Source organism: Carya illinoinensis, chromosome 1 (assembly GCF_018687715.1).
Source record: "Carya illinoinensis cultivar Pawnee chromosome 1, C.illinoinensisPawnee_v1, whole genome shotgun sequence".
Taxonomy (NCBI): domain Eukaryota; kingdom Viridiplantae; phylum Streptophyta; class Magnoliopsida; order Fagales; family Juglandaceae; genus Carya; species Carya illinoinensis.
This window is the reverse complement of record NC_056752.1, coordinates 10,027,113-10,050,020: the sequence shown is the minus strand read 5'-3', so window position 1 is coordinate 10,050,020 and position 22,908 is coordinate 10,027,113. Positions and strand designations below refer to the sequence as shown.

At 38.8% G+C, this 22,908-nt stretch overlaps 1 protein-coding gene across 3 annotated transcripts in view; it reads right to left on the bottom strand.

Annotated features, from left to right (window-relative positions):
* LOC122310017 (U-box domain-containing protein 33-like) overlaps positions 1-22,908 on the bottom strand; it is a 36,098-nt gene that overhangs the window by 12,614 nt on the left and 576 nt on the right. The window contains exons 3-6 of one of the 3 annotated variants that reach the window (XM_043123907.1): positions 22,440-22,544; positions 21,413-21,878; positions 20,789-20,905; positions 11,929-12,954 (exon numbers count right to left, since the gene is read on the bottom strand). In XM_043123907.1, the coding sequence (XP_042979841.1) occupies positions 12,490-12,954; positions 20,789-20,905; positions 21,413-21,878; positions 22,440-22,544 (1,153 nt within the window). In that variant the 3' untranslated portion in view covers positions 11,929-12,489. Of the gene's footprint in view, positions 1-11,928; positions 12,955-20,788; positions 20,906-21,412; positions 21,879-22,439; positions 22,545-22,908 lie in introns of those variants that run through there. The other 2 variants (XM_043123913.1, XM_043123910.1) reach the window with 2 other exon arrangements.

Below are 22,908 nucleotides of genomic sequence, written 5' to 3'. Positions count from 1 at the left end.
CTTCAGTTTTTGGCAGCAAAAGCTGCTTTTTCTTGTAGTGACAGGAGGGAGGAGAAATTTAAATAATAAACAATAAACAATAAATAAATTTCACACTTAGAAATTATAAAATAATACCACAAAAATCATATTAAATTTAAAACAAGAAAACCCATAATAATAATAAATAAAATAATTATTTAATTAAAACACAAGAAAATACAGGGTATCACACCTTTGTGCATACATTCTATAGAGCCTCCATCCTTGCTTCTATTTTCTGTACGTCTTTCATTTCATTAACTATTCTACAGGGACCAACTTAGTACAGAAACATGTCTTATCAGTTTCCACTTGCAAGTTGTGTATGACTGCTACCGAAAATATTACTCATGCTTTGGTGACTTGTCCTTCTTTTCATGATTTTTTCTCCACTTATTTTCCTGGCTTTCGTTTTCACAATACTTGGACTGTGATGGACTTGGCTATGGATATCTATGAAACTCGTAAGCCTGAGGACCTCTCTATTTTCTTTGTTTTGGCCTGGAGCTTTTGGTTTCGACGCAACAAGTTTGTGCATGATCAGGTAGTACTTCATCCCAAACAAGCTATAGAAAATGCCTTGTTCATGTTGCGTAGTTTCAGTCAGATTTAGAAACCGATGAGGGACCTATGTCTTCATTACAGATGGAAATTCCCTCGCCTAGGTTGGTTGAAGTTAAATGTTGATGGGGCTGTTTTTTCTAGTTTGGGTAGAATTGGTGTGAGAGCTGTCTTGAGGGACCATTCGGGTAAGGTGATAATGGCTGTTAATAGAGCTGAAGTGGAGATGGATGGTTTTGAACCTCTAGAACTGATGGCTATTTCCTAAGGTCTTCAATTGCATGTTACAATGGGTATTCCCAAGCTTATGGTGGAGAGTGATAGTTTGTTATGTATTGAAGCCCTTCAGCATGATAGTATGCATGATTCCATGCTTGGGGGATTATATTCAGAAATTAAGAGCCTTGCTTCCGGGTTTGAATGTTGTGAATTTTTCCATGTCTATCAAGAGGGTAATCAAGTAGCGCACATGCTGGCTCAGAATGTTTCTAGGATTGATACTATTGCTATTTGGTGGGATTGTATTCCAGACTGTATTTCACAAGCCGTATGGCTTGATGAGTGTCTGTAATCATTATTTCCTTCGTTTAATGATAGTTCTGTGTTTATCAAAAAAATAAACTATTCTATTTTTAATCCACCCTTGCAAAGCTACTCGATAGTTTTGCAATGAATTATTAAGTCTGCCAAATTATCAAGAGATAAAATGCTAGTATTCCAACCATGTTTAATGACTGCCATACAATCAACATCCATATTCCAACTAGCCACCATGAACTGAAATGTAACATAAAATAGGAGCATTATCTGAACAAGAGTTTGACAGAATCTGTGCAAGAGTTCTTCCAAATAAGTTAAGCCACTCATTATTAGTAAGACTTCTATCCAACCTCTGTAATGTAAAATTGTCATCCATTCTATTATTGCACCATGTAAATTTAGAGTCCATATATCACACAAACCACTATCCAATAAAAAATACTGAAAATCCTCCATCTGTTTCATAGACCTTCTGGCTCCACATTTCTTATCAGAGAATGACAAGATTTTAGTAAAATCACCCATGACAATCTGAGGGGAAGAAATATCTTGACTTAAAAATCTTAGTAAGTCCTAACCCTCCATGCTATTACTAGTAATTAGATGATATAAAAACCAGTAAAAAACCAACTCAAGCTACTGCTATGATATGCAACTCGAACATGAATATGTCGTAAAGAATAATTAATCAAACTGACATAAACATTATCATCCCAACATAATGCTAAACCACCAGCCAATTACTACATTGTCAATAGTTAGCAAATTATTATAACCCAACTTCAATTTCCTTAGTTGAATACAACTACCAAGCAATTTAGTTTCCTTTTGGCTTATACATCTTTGCCAAATGTCAAAGACTATGAATTGTTTGAGGATTGCCAAGTCTTCGATAGTTCCAACTTATGAGATTCATTTTTGTCAAGTCCTCGATTTTAATGTGCAGGTTTATATCTTTATCATCTGCGACACCGAAAGGAACTGAATTATTAACAATCTGTTATGGGTGCTGAACAAAGAGATTTTTATTTTTATTTTGCATTTCCGATGCTAATAATATTGCAAATTTTATTGGTTTCAGATGTTGTATGCCTGTACATGTTGATATATGAATTTGTCCTTTATTTCTTTGTAATTATTTCAAGTTGCCTTTTTATATTTTATGGAAACTATTGTTAGTTGTTTTCAAAGGTTTGTCATTTTAATTTTTTGGTTCTATGAGATATAAGAACTAACCTTTCAAACTGTGGTCATATGGGATGAGAGTTAATGTTGACAATGATGTAGACGATCAAATGGATTAGATGGATTAGATGGGTTTATGTTAGTCACAGAAGCTTTATCTAGACTAATATTAAGAGCTGAAGCACAAAAAGAGATCGAAGGAATAAAATTAAGCAGGACCAGCCCGCCAGTCTCCCACTTACTTTTTGCAGATGACACAATCATTTTCACAAAAGCTTCTGAAAATAATGCAAAAGAAATAGCAGAATGTCTAGAAAAATACCAAAGCTGGTCAGGTCAAAAAATAAACCTCTCAAAATCATCCATTTTTATCATAAAGAATGCAAGCAACCAAGACAAAATCAACATCTCAAATTGGCTTCCTTATAAAGCTTTCTCAGCAAAAATGAAGTATTTGGGCCTCCCAACTTCCTTTAATAGACGGAAAAGAGAAAATTATGCAGATCTGCTAAACAAAGTTATACAAAAACTGGAAGGATGGAAAGCAAAACTCCTATCACAAGCAGGGCGAACAATGTTGATAAAATCAGTGGCAAGCTCCATTCCCTCTTACAGCATGAATACTTTCCAAATTCCAAAATCAGTATGCAAGACTCTAGATCAAATGCAAAAAAAATTTTGTTGGGGCTTCCCGAAAGATAAAATTCACAATTTCGCCCTGAAGTCATGGAAATCTATCTGTCTGCCAAAAAAAATGGGGAGATCAGGCATCAGGTTGACAGAAAACATGAACAAGGCTCTCTTAGCAAAAACAGGTTGGGAATTAAGTGGATCAAAATTTGGTATATGGCATTCTATACTATCATCCAAATATCTAAAGAACACATCATTCTGGATGGCAAACCCAAGAATTTTAGATTCTCCAATGTGGAAATGCATTCTTAAGACAAAAGATCTGCTTTCAAAAGGTAGGTGCTTCCAAATCTTAAATGGTCAATTGGTCAATATTTGGAGAGACCCGTGGATTCCTACTTTAAAAACCTTCAAGCCTACACCCATCATGGACATGGATACCATACACCCCCTTATCAAAGCCTCTGATCTCATCCAAAACAACCCAAAATCTTGGGATATCAGGAAACTGCAAAGTCTTTTTGATCAACCAAGCATAAGGGAAATCTTGAAGATCCCACTGTCTCAAACAGCGCAAGGCGAGGATAAAGAAATATGGGCACTCAATCATAGTGGGAAATTCTCAGTGAAGACAGCTTATCACGCACAAGTCGACTACCATGATTTGGTTCATCAAAATCAAAATTCTCTCTTTAAGCCTTTGTGGAGTCTAAAAATTCATGACTGTCATAAGCTCCTCTTATGGAAAATACTGTGGAATATTTTACCAACAAAGGTGAAAATCAATGAAAGAATTTCTCAACAAGTCAACACGGAATGCACCTTTTGTGACCAGGAGGAGGAAACAGCACTTCATTTATTTGTCAAATGTCCTATTGCCAGAATACTATGGCAACAAGGTAGTTGGCCTTTAAATATAGCAAGACTTCCAATCCACTCCATTTCAGATTGGATAAAAATGATTATCTATCCGAGTAAACTCCTAGGCCTACAGGAGAAAGAGAGCCACCATTTCCAACTATATGTAGTCGTTCTTCTAGATCTTCTGTGGAAAAGCTAAAATGAGAAAGTCCACAATTTTTCAAGTTTCTCTCTGGAAGAAATAAAGAAGCAACTAGCCACAGTTTATGAAAGCTACAAAAATACCTGGTCTATTTGCTCTTCGACCAAAACCCCAACTCTCGTTTGGAATCCTCCTCCATTTAGATCTTTTAGTATCTCCTTTGACGCAGCAGTGAGAAATGATTTTTCTGTAGCTTCAGCAATTTAGAGAAATCACTTAGGTGATATTTTGGAGATCTACACAGAAAAAATTGCCTTTTCAATCCCGTTGGTAGCTGAAGCAAAAGTGGCATTACTAGCAACCGTCATGGCAAGTAGTTCTTTTCAATCCAACTCAAGCTTTATAATAGTAGAGGGTGATGCTCAATCAGTCTTCTCGACAATCGATTGTAAAGATTCTACCCTTTTTTGGTCGATCTCTCCCATTATAGAAGACATTAGATCATATGCAGAAGACCATTCATCTTGGAAATTTACCAAAAGTCATCAATCTCAGAACTGATGTGCGCACTTGGTGGCGCAGTGGGCAGCTACAAACCATGTGTTTGGTAACCTACCCATTTTTTCATTTCCTCATTGCTTTTTGTATCTGGACAGTGGAAAGGATCCACCCCCTCTTTTATAACTCTCCTTTATATATATTATAAGCTCGATTAGAAAAAAAAATGGATTAGGTGGGTTTAAGGAGACCTGTCTATTATTAAATAATTGCCAGTTTTACCTAATTTCTTCGATTGTTATGAAATTATCGGTCAGTGTTTATTAGGCACCGGCAAGGGTAGGAATCATGACTCGATCTCCCTCTAAAATGGTTCACAAAAGATACACATTTTTTGTTAACTTGATTAATGAAAAAGTTTGAGAAACAAATTTCAATGTTTGGAAGCCCAACGCTTCCATTTTTTTTTTTTTTATTAGTATCCTGTTTTGGGAAATTGTCACAAGCTAGGTGCAATACCAACTACAAGACTCCGAGAATCATGGACTTCCATATCAGTCTTTTCAGTGAGAATAGATGGAATAGGAACCATATATAGTATGCTTCTATGTTGGGTTAGACACAGATTTCTCATAAAAAGGTGGATCCTTAGAACGAGACACCAATATTCCACCAGAATAGCTACTCACTCTACCAGTACTTGTTTGCCGAAATTCAATCTTCTCTATAGAGGAGTTAACTACCACATTATTAGCCAGCCGATCACTAGACACTGCAAATTGGTTCTCTTAAGAGCCCTTCAAAATGGTCGAAATTCAAGCCACCTTAGCGAACGTGGCATATATTATATCAATATCTCAATCATCGTATGCAAAGTTGAAGCAATAAATTAGTTATTTTTCTTATGCTAAGTTTAAGCAACAAAGAAATTTTTTTTTTTAGATCTTCTAAAGTTTCAATTCAAATTATGACATAGAAATGAGAGAGATAGATATATAAAGTGGATTCAGCAATACTAATTGAGCAGTTAATATTGTCCGAGAATTTCACTAAGACAACCATAATGCTCTCCTTTTAGATCCTACAGTTCTAGTAGTGGAAGGGATATTTGAGTCCCCACAACTTTAACTAAGAGATAAGATCAAGAAAAGATAAGACAGATTGACTCACTCTCCTAAGAGGAAACAGACTCAGATTCCTAACAAGAGATAGACTCTCACCCCTAGAAGGGAACTACTTTACATAGCTTAGACTCCTAAAAGAAAAAGGCTTCATGAGCTTAATTGAACTTCTATCACTCTAAGGAAATAACCTCTATAAATAGCTTACAGGAGGTAACAAACTCTACTTCATCTTCTACATACGCTTACTCTCATATTATATTTCTAACTTTGGCATTAGAGTTTCCTCAGGGCAACCAGTGACGCCTCTTTATTCATTGTAGTTGATCTATGTGGTAGATGACAGTGAAACACGTCCTTAACATTTGGTACCGTCTGTGGGATATATATTTCATGCAACTAGCGTACTTTTCACATGGCTATTACTACGTGATCACAAGCAACCAGAGACCGAGAAGCGAACGCAACAAAGATGGAGGCGAGGTGGGCAGATATGGAAGAAAAACTGAAGAAGGCGATAGATCTAGTAGAGCAACTGCAAAAAGAAAAAGAGGAGTTAAGGCGACAACATGTTGCTACGCCGCCAGTCGATGGACAAACGGAAGAGGATGCCCATAATGCAGGCGGGGTCGATACTGAGGAGTTGGAAAAGAAGAAATTGCACGACAAGCTAAAAAGTCTTGTTGACAAATATGAAGAGATGGCAAGGAAGATGGGAGGATCTTCCTCGGTAGAACAGCTGCTGAACCGTACAGACCTCCCCTACAGTGACGAAGTTATGGTAGTGCCCCTTCCACCTAAATTCAAGGTTCCTCAGATTGATGTGTATGATGGGTCCAAAGACCCGGTGGAACACTTGGAGAACTTTAAGGCGCATATCACACTCCATGATTTCCCTGGAGAAATCGCATGCCAAGCTTTTACCTTGACCCTAAAGGGAATGGTGATAGGGTGTTTTAGAACTGTCCAACCAGGATCAATCAACAGCTTCAAGGAATTGGCCAAGCAGTTCTTAACACAATTTATGCCAAATAGAAGGCGACGATGCTCATTGGCACATCTTTTAACAATTAAGCAAAGAGAAGAAGAGAATCTGAAGACATACCTCACCTATTTTAATATAGAGAGGTTGAAAACTGAAAATCAAGACGAGAAGATCACTCTGGCCTCCCTCTTGGGTGGGATTTGGCCGCGCAACCCTTTTATGGCTGAGTTAGCTAGGAGGACCATATCTACTCTGAGGGAGTTCATGAACATGGCAGATGACTTCGTAAATGCTAAAGATACACTGCAAGCCCTTGTAGACCCAAGAAGAGATGAGCAAAGGGCAGAACGTAAGACCAACCTAGGAGACGAGAAACTTACATCAGGTCATCGGGACAAAAGACAAGAAAGGTGACCAGAACACAACAATAGATTGATGTACAACAATCTATATGTGCAAGAAAGGGAGGAGCCAGATAGAGAGTATCGCCAATCAAGGGTAGGCAATCGTTATTACAAATAGCACCAGACAAGTTCGCATTGGACAGAAGATTGCACGACCATGAAGAAAAGGGTCACTGAACTAGCGGGCATGGAAGAGTTAGAGTGAATGGTCGTAGAACGCTCAAAGCCTAAGCGACGGTATGAACAAGAACACAACCAGCAAAGAGAGGACAGCCCAGGTAGGCGGCAAGATACTCGTGGCAGCAATAGAGATTGAGTGCTCTCAAATGATGATAGGGACAGGGCGCCCCAAGGTGAAATCAGTTGAAGATTCTCGACCGATGGCGGGACAGGAGAAACATATGGCGAGCAGGTGCTTCCTGCCCTAGGAATGTAGAGCACTTGGAGAAACCTTACCCATGATAACAAAGTTTTTATTTTCTATTTGATTTATTGTTTTATTGATGAGACTCTTTTTGCATATTTTTGGAACATCTGGCAAACATTAAAATTAACAATTCTATTTGTATGCTGAATAAAGTGCCCCTTACAGATCAGTCTCGCTTTACCCATAGAAGCGGAAGGCGGTCAAGTCTTCACAACATTGCAAAAGGGAAATGTCAAGGACCGCCCAATCATTAAACACCAATGACAAGCTATCAGCCTCGCGGTGCCATGCAAAATGGTGTGAAAGGTCAGAGACCACCCAACCTTTAAACACTAATGACTAGTTATCACACTTGCGGTGCCATGTAAAAAGGGCGCGGAGGTCAGTAGACCACGCAACCCCTAAACACCAATGACGAGCTATCAGTCTTGCAGTGCTATGTAAAAAGGCGGGAAAGGTCAGGGACTGCCCAATCATTAAACACCAATGATGAGCTATCAGCCTCGTGGTGCCATGTAAAAAGGTGGGAAAGGTTAGAGACTGTCAGACCTTTAAACACCAATGACGAGTTATCACACTCGCAGTGCCATCTAAAAAAGGCATGGAAGTCAGTAGACCACGTTACCCTTAAATACTAATGACCGAGTTATCACACTCGCGGTGCCATGTAAAAAGGACGCGGAGGTCAGTAGACCATGCCACCCCTAAACACCAATGAAGAGTTATCACACTTGCGGTACCATGTAGAAAGGGCGTAGAGGTCAATAGACCACACTACCCTTAAACACCAATGACGAGCAATCAACCTCGTGGTGCCATGTAAAAAGGCGAGAAAGGTCAGGGACCGCCCGACCATTAAACACCAATGGTGAGCTATCAGCCTCGTAGTGCCATGTACAAAGGAAACTCCTCAACGCCCAAGTTAATCTTCTCACCAGGAAGCCCATCGCCACCAAAGCAAGACTCAGGTATTTAAATCTCAACTTTGTACATTTTATTATACTAACCAATTTTGTTTTTAGTAAACCAACACCTTTGGGCGAGCAACAATACAAACGCCTATGGGCGAGCAACATCACAAATGCCTATAGGCGAGCAAGAATATAGACTCCTCTAGGCGGTCAACTATACATACGCCTCTGGGCAGTCAACTATACAAACGACTCCAGGCGAGCAACCATACAAATGCCTCTAGGTGAGCAACACGACCAACAACTTTGGGCGAGCAAGTACTTAGCAATCTCAACCTTGCAAAAATACTGTTACAAAAGCACTCATGGATAAACATTTTTTCCATGCAATAAACAGTCTCTCAGGCAAATGTCCACATACTCAAAACTGAGCTCCACGCTCACACTCAATGCGGTCGAGTACATCTCCTACCTATCTCTTCAAGCTAAGTCTTTCACCGCTTAGCACAAAACAAACAAAAAACTAGGGATTAGACAACAAATGAGGGATCGAACAGGATACTAGTGACCAAGTTTCTAAATTTATTTTGCAGATTATTGACTTGAAGATTCTCAAGGCCTCCTAAGGCTTCACAGCTACCAAAACTGCTTTTTCTGTAGGTGACCTCAATTACGGTTGACTTGAAAACTCCCAAAACAACCAAAAGGCCGAGCTACCAAAGGTAGAGCCTTAGGCACGGTGTAGCCAACTGATAGCTAACCAAAAGGAAGTGAAGACACCCACATGCACTAACTAGCATGGATCCTCCGCGACGTAGGGAAAAACAAAAGCAAACGAATGCCCACGAGCCGATGGGGTAAAAGGCAGGTACAAAGAATGCAAAGTATTTAATTTCCTACATGAAGATCACAAAGGAAATTAGCGGGGTAACTGGAAGGGGTATTTGAGTCTCCATAACTTTAGCTAAGAGATAAAATCAAGAAGAGATAAGACAGATCGACTCACTCTCCTAAGAGGAAACGGACTTAGATACCTAACAGGAGATTGACTCCTACTCCTAGAAGGGAACTGCTTTACATGGCTTAGACTCCTAAAAGAAAAAGGTTTCATGAGCTTAATTGAACTTCTATCACTCCAAGGAAATAACATCTATAAATAGCCTACAGGAGGTAACAAATTCTACTTCCTCTTCTACATACGCTTACTCTCATATTATATTTCTAACTTTGTCATTGGAGTTTCCTCAGGGCAACCAGTGCCGCCCCTTTATTCGTTGTAGTTGATCCGTGTGGTAGGTGATGGTGAAACACGTTCTTAACAATTAAAAACTTTAAGCAATCTAAATTTCTTTGACGGAATAATTGTGAGAATAAATTTGCAGATCAAACAAAGCCCCAAATCGATAGTTGGGGGTGAAGAATCAAGGACTAAATAATAAAAATATTAGTATTTAGATCCATGACATTTGATTTTTTTCAAATAAAAAAAAAATTCCAATCATAGAAACATAAATAATAGTTTTTCTTTCAAGTAATTCATGATTGTGGATGGAGAATGTTAATTCCAAAACTAGCACAATAGGTCAGAAGGGAAAAAAGAGTCAATTGCAGCCCCTATGGCAATTTGGGTATCGATTGGCATGGTTTGGAGCCTCCGGTACCAATTTGAAATGGCTATATGGTGTCCATACATACATCCATAGCAGTAAACAGGAAATAAATGCAGGAAAAATAAATAGAGAAGGAGATACATAGATTTACGTAGTTCGGCATTGTGCCTTCGTCCACAGATCGTTTGGAGGCCAAATTCACTATAATATGAGTACTTTATAGTCTCTAATTTTTTATTGTACAATTGAAGCCGAAGATCTGTTTGCTAGATGAGACATTCTCACTGGAGCTCTCATTGCGAGGTTGAAGGAGCAATTCAAGAAATCGAAGAAGAAGCCCTGGCATCGTCTAGCCCCCCTTTTATATGACTGATCCCTCTTTCCACTTGTCCTTTAGTAGTGGTGAGATATGACAGTCTTTTTCCTTGCCTGTTTGACCTTCTCTTTTTTATCCACTTTCTCATTTTTCTTTTCCTTTCCATCTCTTCCGTCCTATCTTTTTCCTTATCCTTTCATTGCCTCCCCTTTCTCTCTCCTACTTTGTCTTCTAATGGGGGCTTTTTGATGGGTTAGGCCTGGGATATTTTATTCCCTTTAGAGAAATTGCAAAATGGGGATGGAAACTACTACAAACTTTAATTGAGCACAAACTGTAGGTTTTGGAGATTGAGAATGAAAATAGTTGGGTTTCGATGATTCAGAGTGATAAATGGTGGAAAAGTTGGGTTTTGTTATAGTGTATCAGAAAACTTGAATTATACTCATGACAGATTACTCGATCGATAAATCTTTTTTTGTTAGGAGTTACTTCTTAATTTTTTGAAGTATGGTGATTATCTCATATTAAAAAAAATGGTTTTGGGTGGTTGGTCACAAGTAATATGTTGAAGGGAAGTCTTTATAATCCTTTTATTTTTGGGTAGGCAAACTTATATGGCTAAATATTGATTATTCGTTACTCAACAAGTTTTTTATTTATGAAGGTAATAATGTATGACATTTTACATCCATAAGGAAATGACATAATACTGTCCCAAATATGTGCTCGACAACTATAGCTGATACCAGCACTTCCATGTATCCCAACATCATCGATCACAAACACAAAGAACAGATGCAAAAGCCCATAAACCAAGGTGCAACAGACAAAAGCAAGATGGAACAAATGATAGCGCCATAACTTAATTTCCAATCTCAAAACAAATAATAAAATGATTGTGAAAGGCAACACCAAATCTACCACAAAGTGAAACAGTTTACATGACCTTTCACCAAACAACAACAACAAACATTCAATCCCATAGGCAAAAGCAGAAATTTGCCACCACCACAACAAGAAACACATCAACACGAGAAAGGTGATCAGTAATATCACACAGCAAATTCACATGTTAAAAGCCAAGTGAGGAATAAGATAGTCGAAAAGAAGGTGAGTGGTCATCAGGTTGAAGCCCTCATTGATTCAAGCTTTTCCAAAACACCTAACCCAAGTTCTGGCCGGTTTTCTTGGTTCCTATCACAACACCACAATGCCAATTTAGCCAAACTTTGTGCAACCAAATTTGGCCAATCCCCAGCAGATGGATCCAAGACAACTTGCAAACTCATGGTACCTAAGGCATTTTTCACTTCATTTGCTATGGATATGGCAGAATGATTAGTCAACAATTGTAGTAATATGATTCCAAACGAATAAACATCTGACTTTATGGAAAGCTTTCCTGTTTCAAGGAACTCAGGATCTACATAACCTAGGGTGCCCTTTGGGATAGTTATATGACGTAGTGTTGTGTTGTTGTTTGAACATTGATCATGGCACAACACACAGCAAATACCAAAGTCGCTAAGTTTTGAAACAAACTTGGCATCAAGGAGGATATTGGATGGTTTTAGATCACCATGTACGATGCTGTGAGGTTTTCTTGAATGGAGATACACAAGGACAGAGCAAAACTCTGCAGCAATACGAATACGAGTTTTCCATAACAATGGAGGACTCTTGTCCCTACATTTGAGTCGATCTTCAAGGCTTCCATTGGGCAGATACTCATATATGAGTGCAAATTCTTCTGGGCAAGATCCAATAAGTCTCACAAGATTCGGATGCCTTAGCCGACTCAATACACGAACTTAATCATACACAAAGAAGTCATAAGATCAATAGAATGCAAAACTTTGATTCCTCTAATTTATTATATTCTTCCATTGATTTATGTTTTTCAATTGATTTGTTTTTAAATTGTGTCAATTCAAAAGGCTGCAATTTGCAAACAATTGTGCATTGCAAAGAAAACATCCAAAGAAAATTGCACCGTGTTTAAAGTACGTAGAAAAAAGTTACATTCATGCATTCCAGGTACAATGCTAAAACTCATCGATCAATCGATACAGGTGAATGATTACGTAGTCTCATGCATACAGGTTTGTAAATATTGGTGTCTTTTTTTTTTCAAGCGATAGATCACCACTATTGTTTTCTAATAACTTACTCAAACTTTCTAATGCGCTAATCTAGAAAACCAACCAATCTTTCCCTACCATTGGCATTTTATCTATGTACCCATAAAACTACAAAAACAAGTTAAATTATTCAAATACTTTTAAAAGAATTACATACCTCCATTTGAAACTGTGAGGGTCCTTGCCAGTAATTAGAATGTAAGTTCTGAGGCCTCTTTATAGCAACCTCGATTTGGTGTAGATTGCCTTTGTATATGTTTCCATATCCTCCTCCTCCAATTTTCAGGGATTCATGAAAGTTTTGAGTTGCTTTCTTAATCTCTGAGAGTGAGAACTCAGTGAACTGAGCATTATTCCAACTTGAGCATTCTCCTTGTTTATGTCTTAGTTTATTTCTTAGCTCTTCAGCTTCTTTCACTGCGCTATCCCGTTCCACCTGCAATTCTACAATTTGATTCTTTAATGATGTTTCACGTTCTTGGAAAATTTGGAACTTATCCATGAGTTGGTCTATCTGATATTTCATTGTTTCAATTTCTCGCTCTTTTGCTTTCCTTTTCTCAATTTCTGTTCTGAGTATCAACTCTTCCTGGGCCTGTGATGGATTTTAGGCAATTTGCAGCTGATTTTAGAACTATAGAAGTTATATAGATAGAAGCTTTAAGAATTATTGTAACGATAGTCAAATAGAAGTTGTTGAGGGAAAAATGAGCGTGTTGGCATATTCTTGTGAAAACCTGTGTAAAATAGTGTTGTAACAAGTGTTGTTGCGGAAGGATTGAAGTGGGCTTGAAGTGTGCTCATTATTGGTCAAAAGAAGCGACTTCGCTCGACCCTCGCTCGACAGAGCGCTCGAGCGAACTCAGGCAGATTCAACCGCTCGACCCTCGCTCGACACTTAGCTCAAGCGAACCCAGGCAGAGTATGTCGCTCGACCCTCGCTCGACACTGAGCTCGAGCGAACTCAGGCAGAGTCGACCGCTCGATACTCGCTCGACATGGCGCTCGAGCGAACTCAGGTAGATTTCGGCGCTCGACCTTCGCTCGACCCTTCGCTCGAGCCAATGTTCCAGATCACTTACAATGTAGGGTTTTGAACGCCTCATTTGATGGGAACTATAAATAGAACATGTTAGCTTCTGTTCTATGTGTGGAGAATCAGAGCAAAAACCCTAAGGGCCTCCAAGAACATCTTAGAGCAATCTCTCCCCCATTTGGTTGATTCTCTCTTGGAAAAATATTACTCCATCATAACACATTCAAAATCAACTCTTATTTGAGTCCATTGAAGTGGACATTGCTGTTGGCCGGAAGAGTCCGGAGCTGCCGTTGATGCAGAGATCGAGAGGTTCTCGTGGGAAGCTATAGGAAGGTCGGAGTTCCGACACTACATGCGTGTAGAGATCGAGTGGGTCACTCGTGGTGTTGCAAGCCAAGTTTAGCTACTACAAAGGTTTTGTGAGTGTTCTAAATTGGTTGTAACAAACTAAAGTTTCTATAGTGGATTTGAGGTGGTGTCTTACACCCGGAGTGGTTTTAGATTTTGAAGAGGTTCTTCAAATGAGTTTCCACTCCGTGAACAAAATCATGTGTTGATTATTTGTGTTATTTGTTTCATTTATTATCTGCTTGTTTGATTAATTTTCAAAAGGCCATAAAAATTAGATTACACCTATTCACCCCCCCCCTCTAGGTGTAGTGTTGTGTAGAACCACTGCTTTTTCAATTGGTATCAGAGCGGGTTCACTCCGCTAGGATTTAGTTCCTGAGTGTGATCCTGCTGTAGTGGTTTATATGGATAGGTCTCAATCACTCACATCTCCACCATTTTTTGATGGAAGTAACTATGCGTATTGGAAGGTTCGAATGAGAGCTTTCCTTAAGTCTGTGGATGAACGAGTGTGGACCTCTGTAACAAAGGGATGGAAACAACCGGTTGTATTCATTGAGGGAGTCGAAACCCCCAAGGGTGTGGAAAATTACTCTAGGGATGAAGTCAACGAGTGTAGTTGGAATAGCAAAGGCCTAAATGCGATATTCATGGCCGTGTCCCAGGAGGAGTTCAAAAGAATCTCCATGTGTGAAAATTGCAAAGAGGCATGGGACATTCTTGAGGTTACCCATGAAGGTACCAAGGCTGTAAAAAATTCTAAACTTCAAATGCTGACCACCAACTTTGAAGAACTTAGGATGAAGGATGATGAAACTTTTGATGTCTTCTATAGCAAACTTAATGATATTGTCAATTCTCGTTTTAATTTAGGGGATAGAATTCCTGAGGACAGAATTGTGAGAAAAGTCCTTAGATCTCTTCCTGAGAGGTTTCGTCCCAAAGTCACTGCTATAGAAGAAAGCAAAGACTTGGACAACATGAGAGTTGAAGAGTTGGTGGGTTCCTTACAAACCTATGAACATACTCTTCCTATGGATAAGAAAAACAAGTCCATTGCCCTCAAAGCTATTAGAGAAGAGTCTGGTGAATCTTCTGACGAACTTGCCATGAGTGACAAGGAGATAGCATTTTATGCTAAAAAATTCAGGAAGATGTTTGCCCAGAAAAACCCAAGACAAGAAAAGAGAAGGTTCAAGGGTATCAATGGAGGTTCTAGTTCAGAAAACCGAGAAGGGAGGTATAAGAGAGAAACTAGAGCTGTCAATGACAATATTCAGTGCCATGAATGTCATGGTTTTGGTCACATTCGACTTGAGTGTGCAAATTACAAAAGGGCCAAAGAGAAAGCGAATGCTGCTTCCTTGACTGATAGTGAGTCTGAGTCAAGTGACTCACAAGAGAGTTCTCCCAGGAAGAAAAATTTCAACTACATGGCTTTCACTTCCTCTGTTGCAGGAAAAAGTCATAACAGTGAATCTGTGGTTGAAATTGAGAATGTTTCTGAAAATGAATCCGGGGATGAAGATGACTTGCAGGAAATCTATGAGAAGTTGTACAAGGAATGTGTGAAATTGAGGAAACTCAATAAAGCACATATTGAGGAAATAGATTTATGCAAAAGAGAAAATGAAGGGCTTCAGAGCAAACTGAGAGAAGCCATTGGTCTAACAGATGAGTTGGAAAAAAGAAATGTGACTTTGGAAGATAAAGTGACAACTCATGAAAATGAGCTAACTTTGTTAAATACTAAGTTGCAAAAATTCTCCATTGGGACAAACCAGCTTGACAAAATCCTAGGCTTAGGAAAGTCATCTAGTGATAAAAGTGGTTTAGGCTATTTTGAAGAGAATCCTGATGCTCCTTCAAGCTCAAAAGCTTTCGGTAAAAATGTGAGAACCACAGTGTTTGTTCCTGAAATGACTGAGAAAAAGAAGGCTCATCCATCTGAAAAGGGCAAGAAGCCTGTGCAAGTGCAAAAGTCTGTTCCTCCTCCCAAAAGACAAGGAGCTCGCAACATGAGCCCCATATGTCATCATTGTGGGAAGCTAGGCCATATTAGACCAAACTGTTTTAAATTAATGAGTCATTTTGTGCATGCTCCTGCATTTGTTAATAGTAGAACTGCTTATCCTTCTGGAAGGGGTAAGAATTACATGAATGACTCTAAGAATGTCTCAACCTTCTTGAGACAAAGACCTCACAAAGCAAGCCCCGTGTGTCATCATTGTGGTAAGATTGGTCACATCCGACCAAACTGTTTTGAGCTTAAGAGGCACACCAAGAAAATTGAAAAGCCTTTCTCAAAGAAATGGATACCAAGGTGGATCATCCAAAAGGGAAAGACGCGAGCCACACATGGTTTTGGTGCTGTAGACTGACAGGCATGCATTACATACATTACATGCATTTTTGTTTTATTTTGTTGTTGGTTATTTTTCTTGTTTGTTGTTGTCTAGTTTATTTATCGTTGTTTGCTGCCCCTACATGCACTTCATGATTGGGCTATATGATAGTGGGGTTGTTAATTCTAAAATCTAAGTGCATGTGTCTTTTGAGATTTGTATCATATTTCTATATTTTACAAAGATTTGGAACATGAGTATCTCGTGTAATCTGTGACTGGCATCACACACTTCACTCCAAACTCGGTCAATTGACATTTCACCACTTGTGAGTTTATTGGGGAGGCAATCAAAAGTGGTAGGAAGCTCTATCTTCATACAGAATTGACCACGGGCTAGATGACCTCATCATGGTTCATTTGTGCAAAAATATGTATCTCAAAAGGAAAAGAAAAAGTGAAGTTGAAATAAAAAAAAAAAAAAAAAAAAAAAGGGGAAAAGAAAAGGGAGGGTGAAAAACAGAATAAGTTCTCTGTTTTCTTGAACATACTGAGACAAGTATTTAAACAGAAAGATTCAGGTCCTAGCAGCATTAGGTTTGACTTTCTGTGTCTTGAATGAGCTTCCCAAGCACCTATGGTTTCATGTTCAGCCCAACCCCACTCACGCCTTACGGTTGACATTTCTTGATTGAGCAAGGACCGTTTTAAACACGCACGTCTATATTACTTGTGATACTTTGTTTTAAACTGCGTGTTGTATGGGAATATGATGCTTCTCTACATTTGATATGTACTCTTGGTGTGAAAATTGACATTCCCAGTATTTGTCTAAGTCATGTGAGTGTTGTGTGCCTCAAAACTGGGCAAAATGTGTTTTTCTGGAGGTCTCGCTCGACACTCGCTCGACCCCGCTCGAGCGAAAACCGCTCGACAGCCGCTCGAGGGTTTTAAGTTCGCTCGAGCGAACGCCTGGTATAAAAACCCAGCGCCACTCGAGCCGCTCGAGCACAGTGGCCTCTTTCTCCCTCTCGTGCGATTTTCTTCCTCCTTTTCTCAAATTTCTTCGTTTAAACAAGTGTTTTCCTCCCGAAATCATCCTCAAACCAAGGTAAATCCTTTTCTCTCTTGTATTTTCGTGATTTGATGCTTTTATTTTAGGGTTTTCCGTGTGTTGTTATGCATTTGGGTTTCGGATTGGGTGTTTGAGAGTCTTTCTTCGATTGTTTTTCTTTTATCTTGTTTTATTGAGGCTATTGTATAGCCATTGTTGGGATTGGTTGTATTTAGGAGGTTTTTGAAACTCCCATGGGTCTATACCCGAGTTTCTCACTTGGATGCACTCCAAGTGTTCGATAAAATGTCTCAATGAAGTGTGTTTTTGGTTTTTCATCATGCATTGGCATAGCATTGCTCCCATATCTATTTCATGTCTATCCTAGGTTTGAGACATCATTTCACTAAGATTGCATTATGTTTTGAAGGCATTTTGGTTTAGGATTGGCATGCACATGGGTCATACATGAGGTTTGGCTTCCGCTTGCAAATGAGTTGGCATTAGCTTGTAAATGGCTTGAGTTGTCATTGCATGTGTCATGAATGCGGTTGGCATTAGCATGCATGTTGGTCTTTCACATGAGTAGGCATTGGCATGCATATGGGACAATTTGACCTATGCATTTGTTATTGTTTTGAAAAATGAGGAGTGACATCGGGCATGCACCGAGTCTTGCATTGTTAGTTGGCATTGTTGCGTCAGCATGCATGCATTCATCACATCTTTGCATTGCCTTAGCCTTGTCTAACGTCGTTGACTCTGTCTACAGCTGAAACCATGTCTCGACGTGTTCGTCCTCGCCAAAACCCCCCTGCACCCGCTCAAGCCCAATTCCATAGTGCTCGAGCCCAAGAGTTATACTCTCAGAACTTCTCGCATCGTACTCCCATAGTCGAGCGTGAAGTGACATTAGGTGAGCTTACCGAGACTATAATTCCCCGTATTTTTGAGTCTCGTCAGTGGCAGGCATTGACCACTGGTCATCCCACTCCTTCTGTGGAGTTGGTTAGGGAGTTTTACTCCAATATTCATGACATATCTGTTGATGACTCATTTGAAGTCAGTCTCAGGAATGTTGTTTTCCGAGTCACTCCGGGCATGATAGCGACTCTGCTAAATGCCCCTCGTGAGCTCTATCCTGAGTTTCCCTACTCACGGACATCTCCTCCAAGTCCACAAGTCATTGCTACTTGTCTTTGTGGCCGACCTAGTAGTTGGGAAGGGACAACCCCTATTTCAACTGCTCGTTTTACCCCCGATCACCTCATTCTTAGTAGGATTGTTCTTACGAACTTAGATCCTACTGGTCATAATAGTGATGTGGGTCTTGACCGTGCCCGTCTGCTGTATGCCTTGATCAATGGTGTCTCCATTGATCTAGGAAGTCTTTTGTGTCGGGTTATTGTTGAGGCGTATCGGTCCTCCAAAACACGGACTGGTTTGCCCTTACCGTGTTTGATCACCCGAATAGCTCTCTCCCAATCTGTTGCTTTCCATCCTCAGGAGCCTAGAATTGCTCTTAAGGCTCCTATTGGTCGTAGGACGGTTCAGCTGAGTCGTGCTCACACAACTCCACAGCCTATCCGTGTTGAGCACCCTCCCGCTCCCTCCTCTCAGCCTTCGAGCTCTCGACCATCTAGTTCTCAGCCGTCTACCTCGGCCCCATCCACCTCTCAGCCATCTTCCTCAGCCCCCGGTTCGTCGGAGCCCAGTCTTCAGCAGGTACTTGAGTATCTAGCTCGCCTTGACGCCCGGTTCGACAGTCTTGAGGTGAAAGTTGACAACCTGCAACAACTTGTGACTCAACGCTTCAATGACATCGAGAGGCAGCTCAATGAGGATGATGAGGATGTCGATGGTGATGATTGAGACCCTTGGCTTCTTGTGACAAAAAGGGGGAGATTGATTGTTGAGGGGGAGTAGTACAGTATTAACTCAGGGGGAGTGTTACTTGTACTAACACATTTTTTTTTGTTTTGGGGGAACAGCAGCTTTTGGTTATTTCTGTTGATTTATATTTCTTGTTAGCTGCTGATTGTCTGACAAATGTTTCTTGAACTCAATCTATGATTTGTTGTTTAATGAAATATTTCTCTTCTAAAACCTGTACTTGACATGAATTATGATTTGAGAATTGCAAATACGTTTTTGTGCATATGTGAATGGGTATGTTTAACCGTTTGCTAAGCGTGTGCAGAAATTTTTCAACATGTTCAAGAGTATGGATCTAATTGGGTGTGCTAGGATTAGATCATATGTATAGGTTAGAGGTTTTGTCACAGAAATGCCAAAGGGGGAGATTGTTGAGGGAAAAATGAGCGTGTTGGCATATTCTTGTGAAAACCTGTGTAAAATAGTGTTGTAACAAGTGTTGTTGCGGAAGGATTGAAGTGGGCTTGAAGTGTGCTCATTATTGGTCAAAAGAAGCGACTTCGCTCGACCCTCGCTCGACAGAGCGCTCGAGCGAACTCAGGCAGATTCAACCGCTCGACCCTCGCTCGACACTTAGCTCAAGCGAACCCAGGCAGAGTGTGTCGCTCGACCCTCGCTCGACACTGAGCTCGAGCGAACTCAGGCAGAGTCGACCGCTCGATACTCGCTCGACATGGCGCTCGAGCGAACTCAGGTAGATTTCGGCGCTCGAGCCAATGTTCCAGATCACTTACAATGTAGGGTTTTGAACGCCTCATTTGATGGGAACTATAAATAGAACATGTTAGCTTCTGTTCTGTGTGGAGAATCAGAGCAAAAACCCTAAGGGCCTCCAAGAACATCTTAGAGCAATCTCTCCCCCATTTGGTTGATTCTCTCTTGGAAAAATATTACTCCATCATAACACATTCAAAATCAACTCTTATTTGAGTCCATTGAAGTGGACATTGTTGTTGGCCGGAAGAGTCCGGAGCTGCCGTTGATGCAGAGATCGAGAGGTTCTCGTGGGAAGCTATAGGAAGGTCGGAGTTCCGACACTACATGCGTGTAGAGATCGAGTGGGTCACTCGTGGTGTTGCAAGCCAAGTTTAGCTACTACAAAGGTTTTGTGAGTGTTCTAAATTGGTTGTAACAAACTAAAGTTTCTATAGTGGATTTGAGGTGGTGTCTTACACCCGGAATGGTTTTAGATTTTGAAGAGGTTCTTCAAATGAGTTTCCACTCCGTGAACAAAATCATGTGTTGATTATTTGTGTTATTTGTTTCATTTATTATCTGCTTGTTTGATTAATTTTCAAAAGGCCATAAAAATTAGATTACACCTATTCACCCCCCCCTCTAGGTGTAGTGTTGTGTAGAACCACTGCTTTTTCAGAAGTTTTACATTTTATACTAACAAGAAAAAAAAACTTTCACACCCTTTTGATCTACTACATTTATGTTAGTTATATATCTACGATATGAGAAGAATTCTAGATCCTAGAATAGATGGAAAAATCGATAGAAGTTGTTCACACCATTTCATTTTTTATGCTTTGTGGTGTAAAATGTAAAATACTATTAGTTGGAGGAAATGAAAATTGCATTTCCCTTAAATTTTAAGAAGAAGAGGTTAATCAAATTCTGTAGAACGACCTTGAAAGTGTACAAGAAAATTTCCAGAAAAGGAAAACAATCAAGATGTGATAGATAACCAAAAGTTTTACCTTGCTAATAGCCTCACCAAGCTCTCTTGCTACTTTTTGCTGCAAGAGTGCCAATTTTTCCGCGTCTGCCATCACTTGTTGAAGTTTTTCATAATGTGGATTATCTAAACTATTTTCCTGCTAGGATCAATTCAGATGAATATTAACATGGTTTGTAGAAAATTAAACTCATTTTTTTTTTTAAATAAAGTTATACAGACTTACTCTTTTATTTTTTTAATATTTTAAAAATTTTAACTAATTTTATATAATGTTTAAAAAGTTAACTTATATTATTATTTTCGAATAGGATAGCAATTGGAATTTAACTATGCCATGTGTCAATTAATATGGCAATACTCCTGTTAAAAAGTTGTAAACTTAATTTTTTTTTTCAAAATAGTATAAACTTGTTTTACAATTACCACATATACATTAGAGTAATGTTAGATACAGTTTAGAGTGTGGAAGTTTCGTGCATATATACCGTACAAAAAATTAAATAGAACCCACAATAGAGAATTAATTTTCTTTTCCAAAATCTCTACACGAGACTTGCATACTCTACCCGAGATTTGTACAAATCATCCTCCTATATAAAACCACATAAATGCTTTTATTATGTTTTTGCACTGTTGCACATACCACAACGTTAGAAGGTGCAACGTCCATAAAAGAAGAGCTGCTTGGTGAGAATGCAGTATTCATGAACTCAAACCCCCCCAATGTTGGACTACTTGGTTTCAGTATTAATTGGTCGCGAGTTGAATCAAGCACTCTTCTTAGAGAGTATGTTGAGCTAGTTGAACTTGAATGCCGACTCCTTAAAAAAGATACATCCGATTCATAATCAGAAGTACTGTTGCGTTCCACCTCCGACCTGCTCTTTGGGGACGAAAGCTCTTCGGTGCCTCCTTGGAAAGTACCATTGAAGACACTATTTACAATATTTCTATCCTCCCTCATACGATCTTGTGCAACAGATGGTGATCTGAACAAGTTTGAGCTTCCAGTTTGAACCTTATTCATATTGTAATTCCCAGAAGGAATTGATTGTGATCTTAACATCATGAGGCTTGATTCTCCATTTTCTATGTCTGTACGTGGTTTCCTGTATCAAATATAGTACTAGAATTAAACATTTAATAATTTCAAGTATTGTTACTGCAGGTCCATAATATATTTTTTAATATTATATTTGATTGTGAGATTTGAAAAAGTTATTATTATCTTTTTTTTAAATTTTGCATGAGAATTTGAAAAATTAGTTGAAATGATTAGATAAAATGAGTTGAGAAATGTTGTGAAAATAAGCCTAAATCTCTTTAAAATTTGAATATTAAAATCTTTTGAAAGTATGAGATTACACTACCCGTAATATTATGAAAGGGAAATAGTACCCTAACTATAAAGAGATGACGTGAAAGTAATCATACAAACTGATGTAGTTTGATGCAGTTCGTTAGATGATAAAGTTATTATTATATATTGTAAAGTGGATCTGATAAATGATATGAAATCATATTAGTTTATAAAATTATTTTTGCATAATCATTTTGTACCACAGCCCTTATCTTATTAATTTAAAGTGTTTGCTAATTCGAGGGTCAAGTGTAAAATTGTTCCCAAAAAGCAATGATCAGAGCCAAAGCAGTTCATCAAGCAAATTAACCTGGTATGGATGAGATGGCCTTTGCAGAAAAACTGTATGAAACAGTACACAGGTGCTCGTTCGCACACATATCTTGCCTTTCTAGACTTGAGGTCCATCGTCTTTCTGCAATGTCAACCAATACAAAATCAACCATTTCAAAGGTGAAGGCATTAAATTAACAACCTACGTACGTACCTAATTAATTAACTAATTCCCTAATAAATTCCATTCCATTTAAAAATTAATAATATTATTAATCCAAAGCCAGAAAAACGTACATGTGAAATTAATTGGCAGTTTTCAGTTCATGATTTATTTATCTTTTGATTATTACTTTAAATAGTTATTTTAATTTTTAAGCAGTACCTTACAAATTACTAAACTTTATAACAAGTCAATTGGATAATGTTTTGAGATTGAATATGCCAACATAATATTTTTTTTAATTTAAAAGTTTATGTATTTATTTTTTTAAGGAAAACTACTA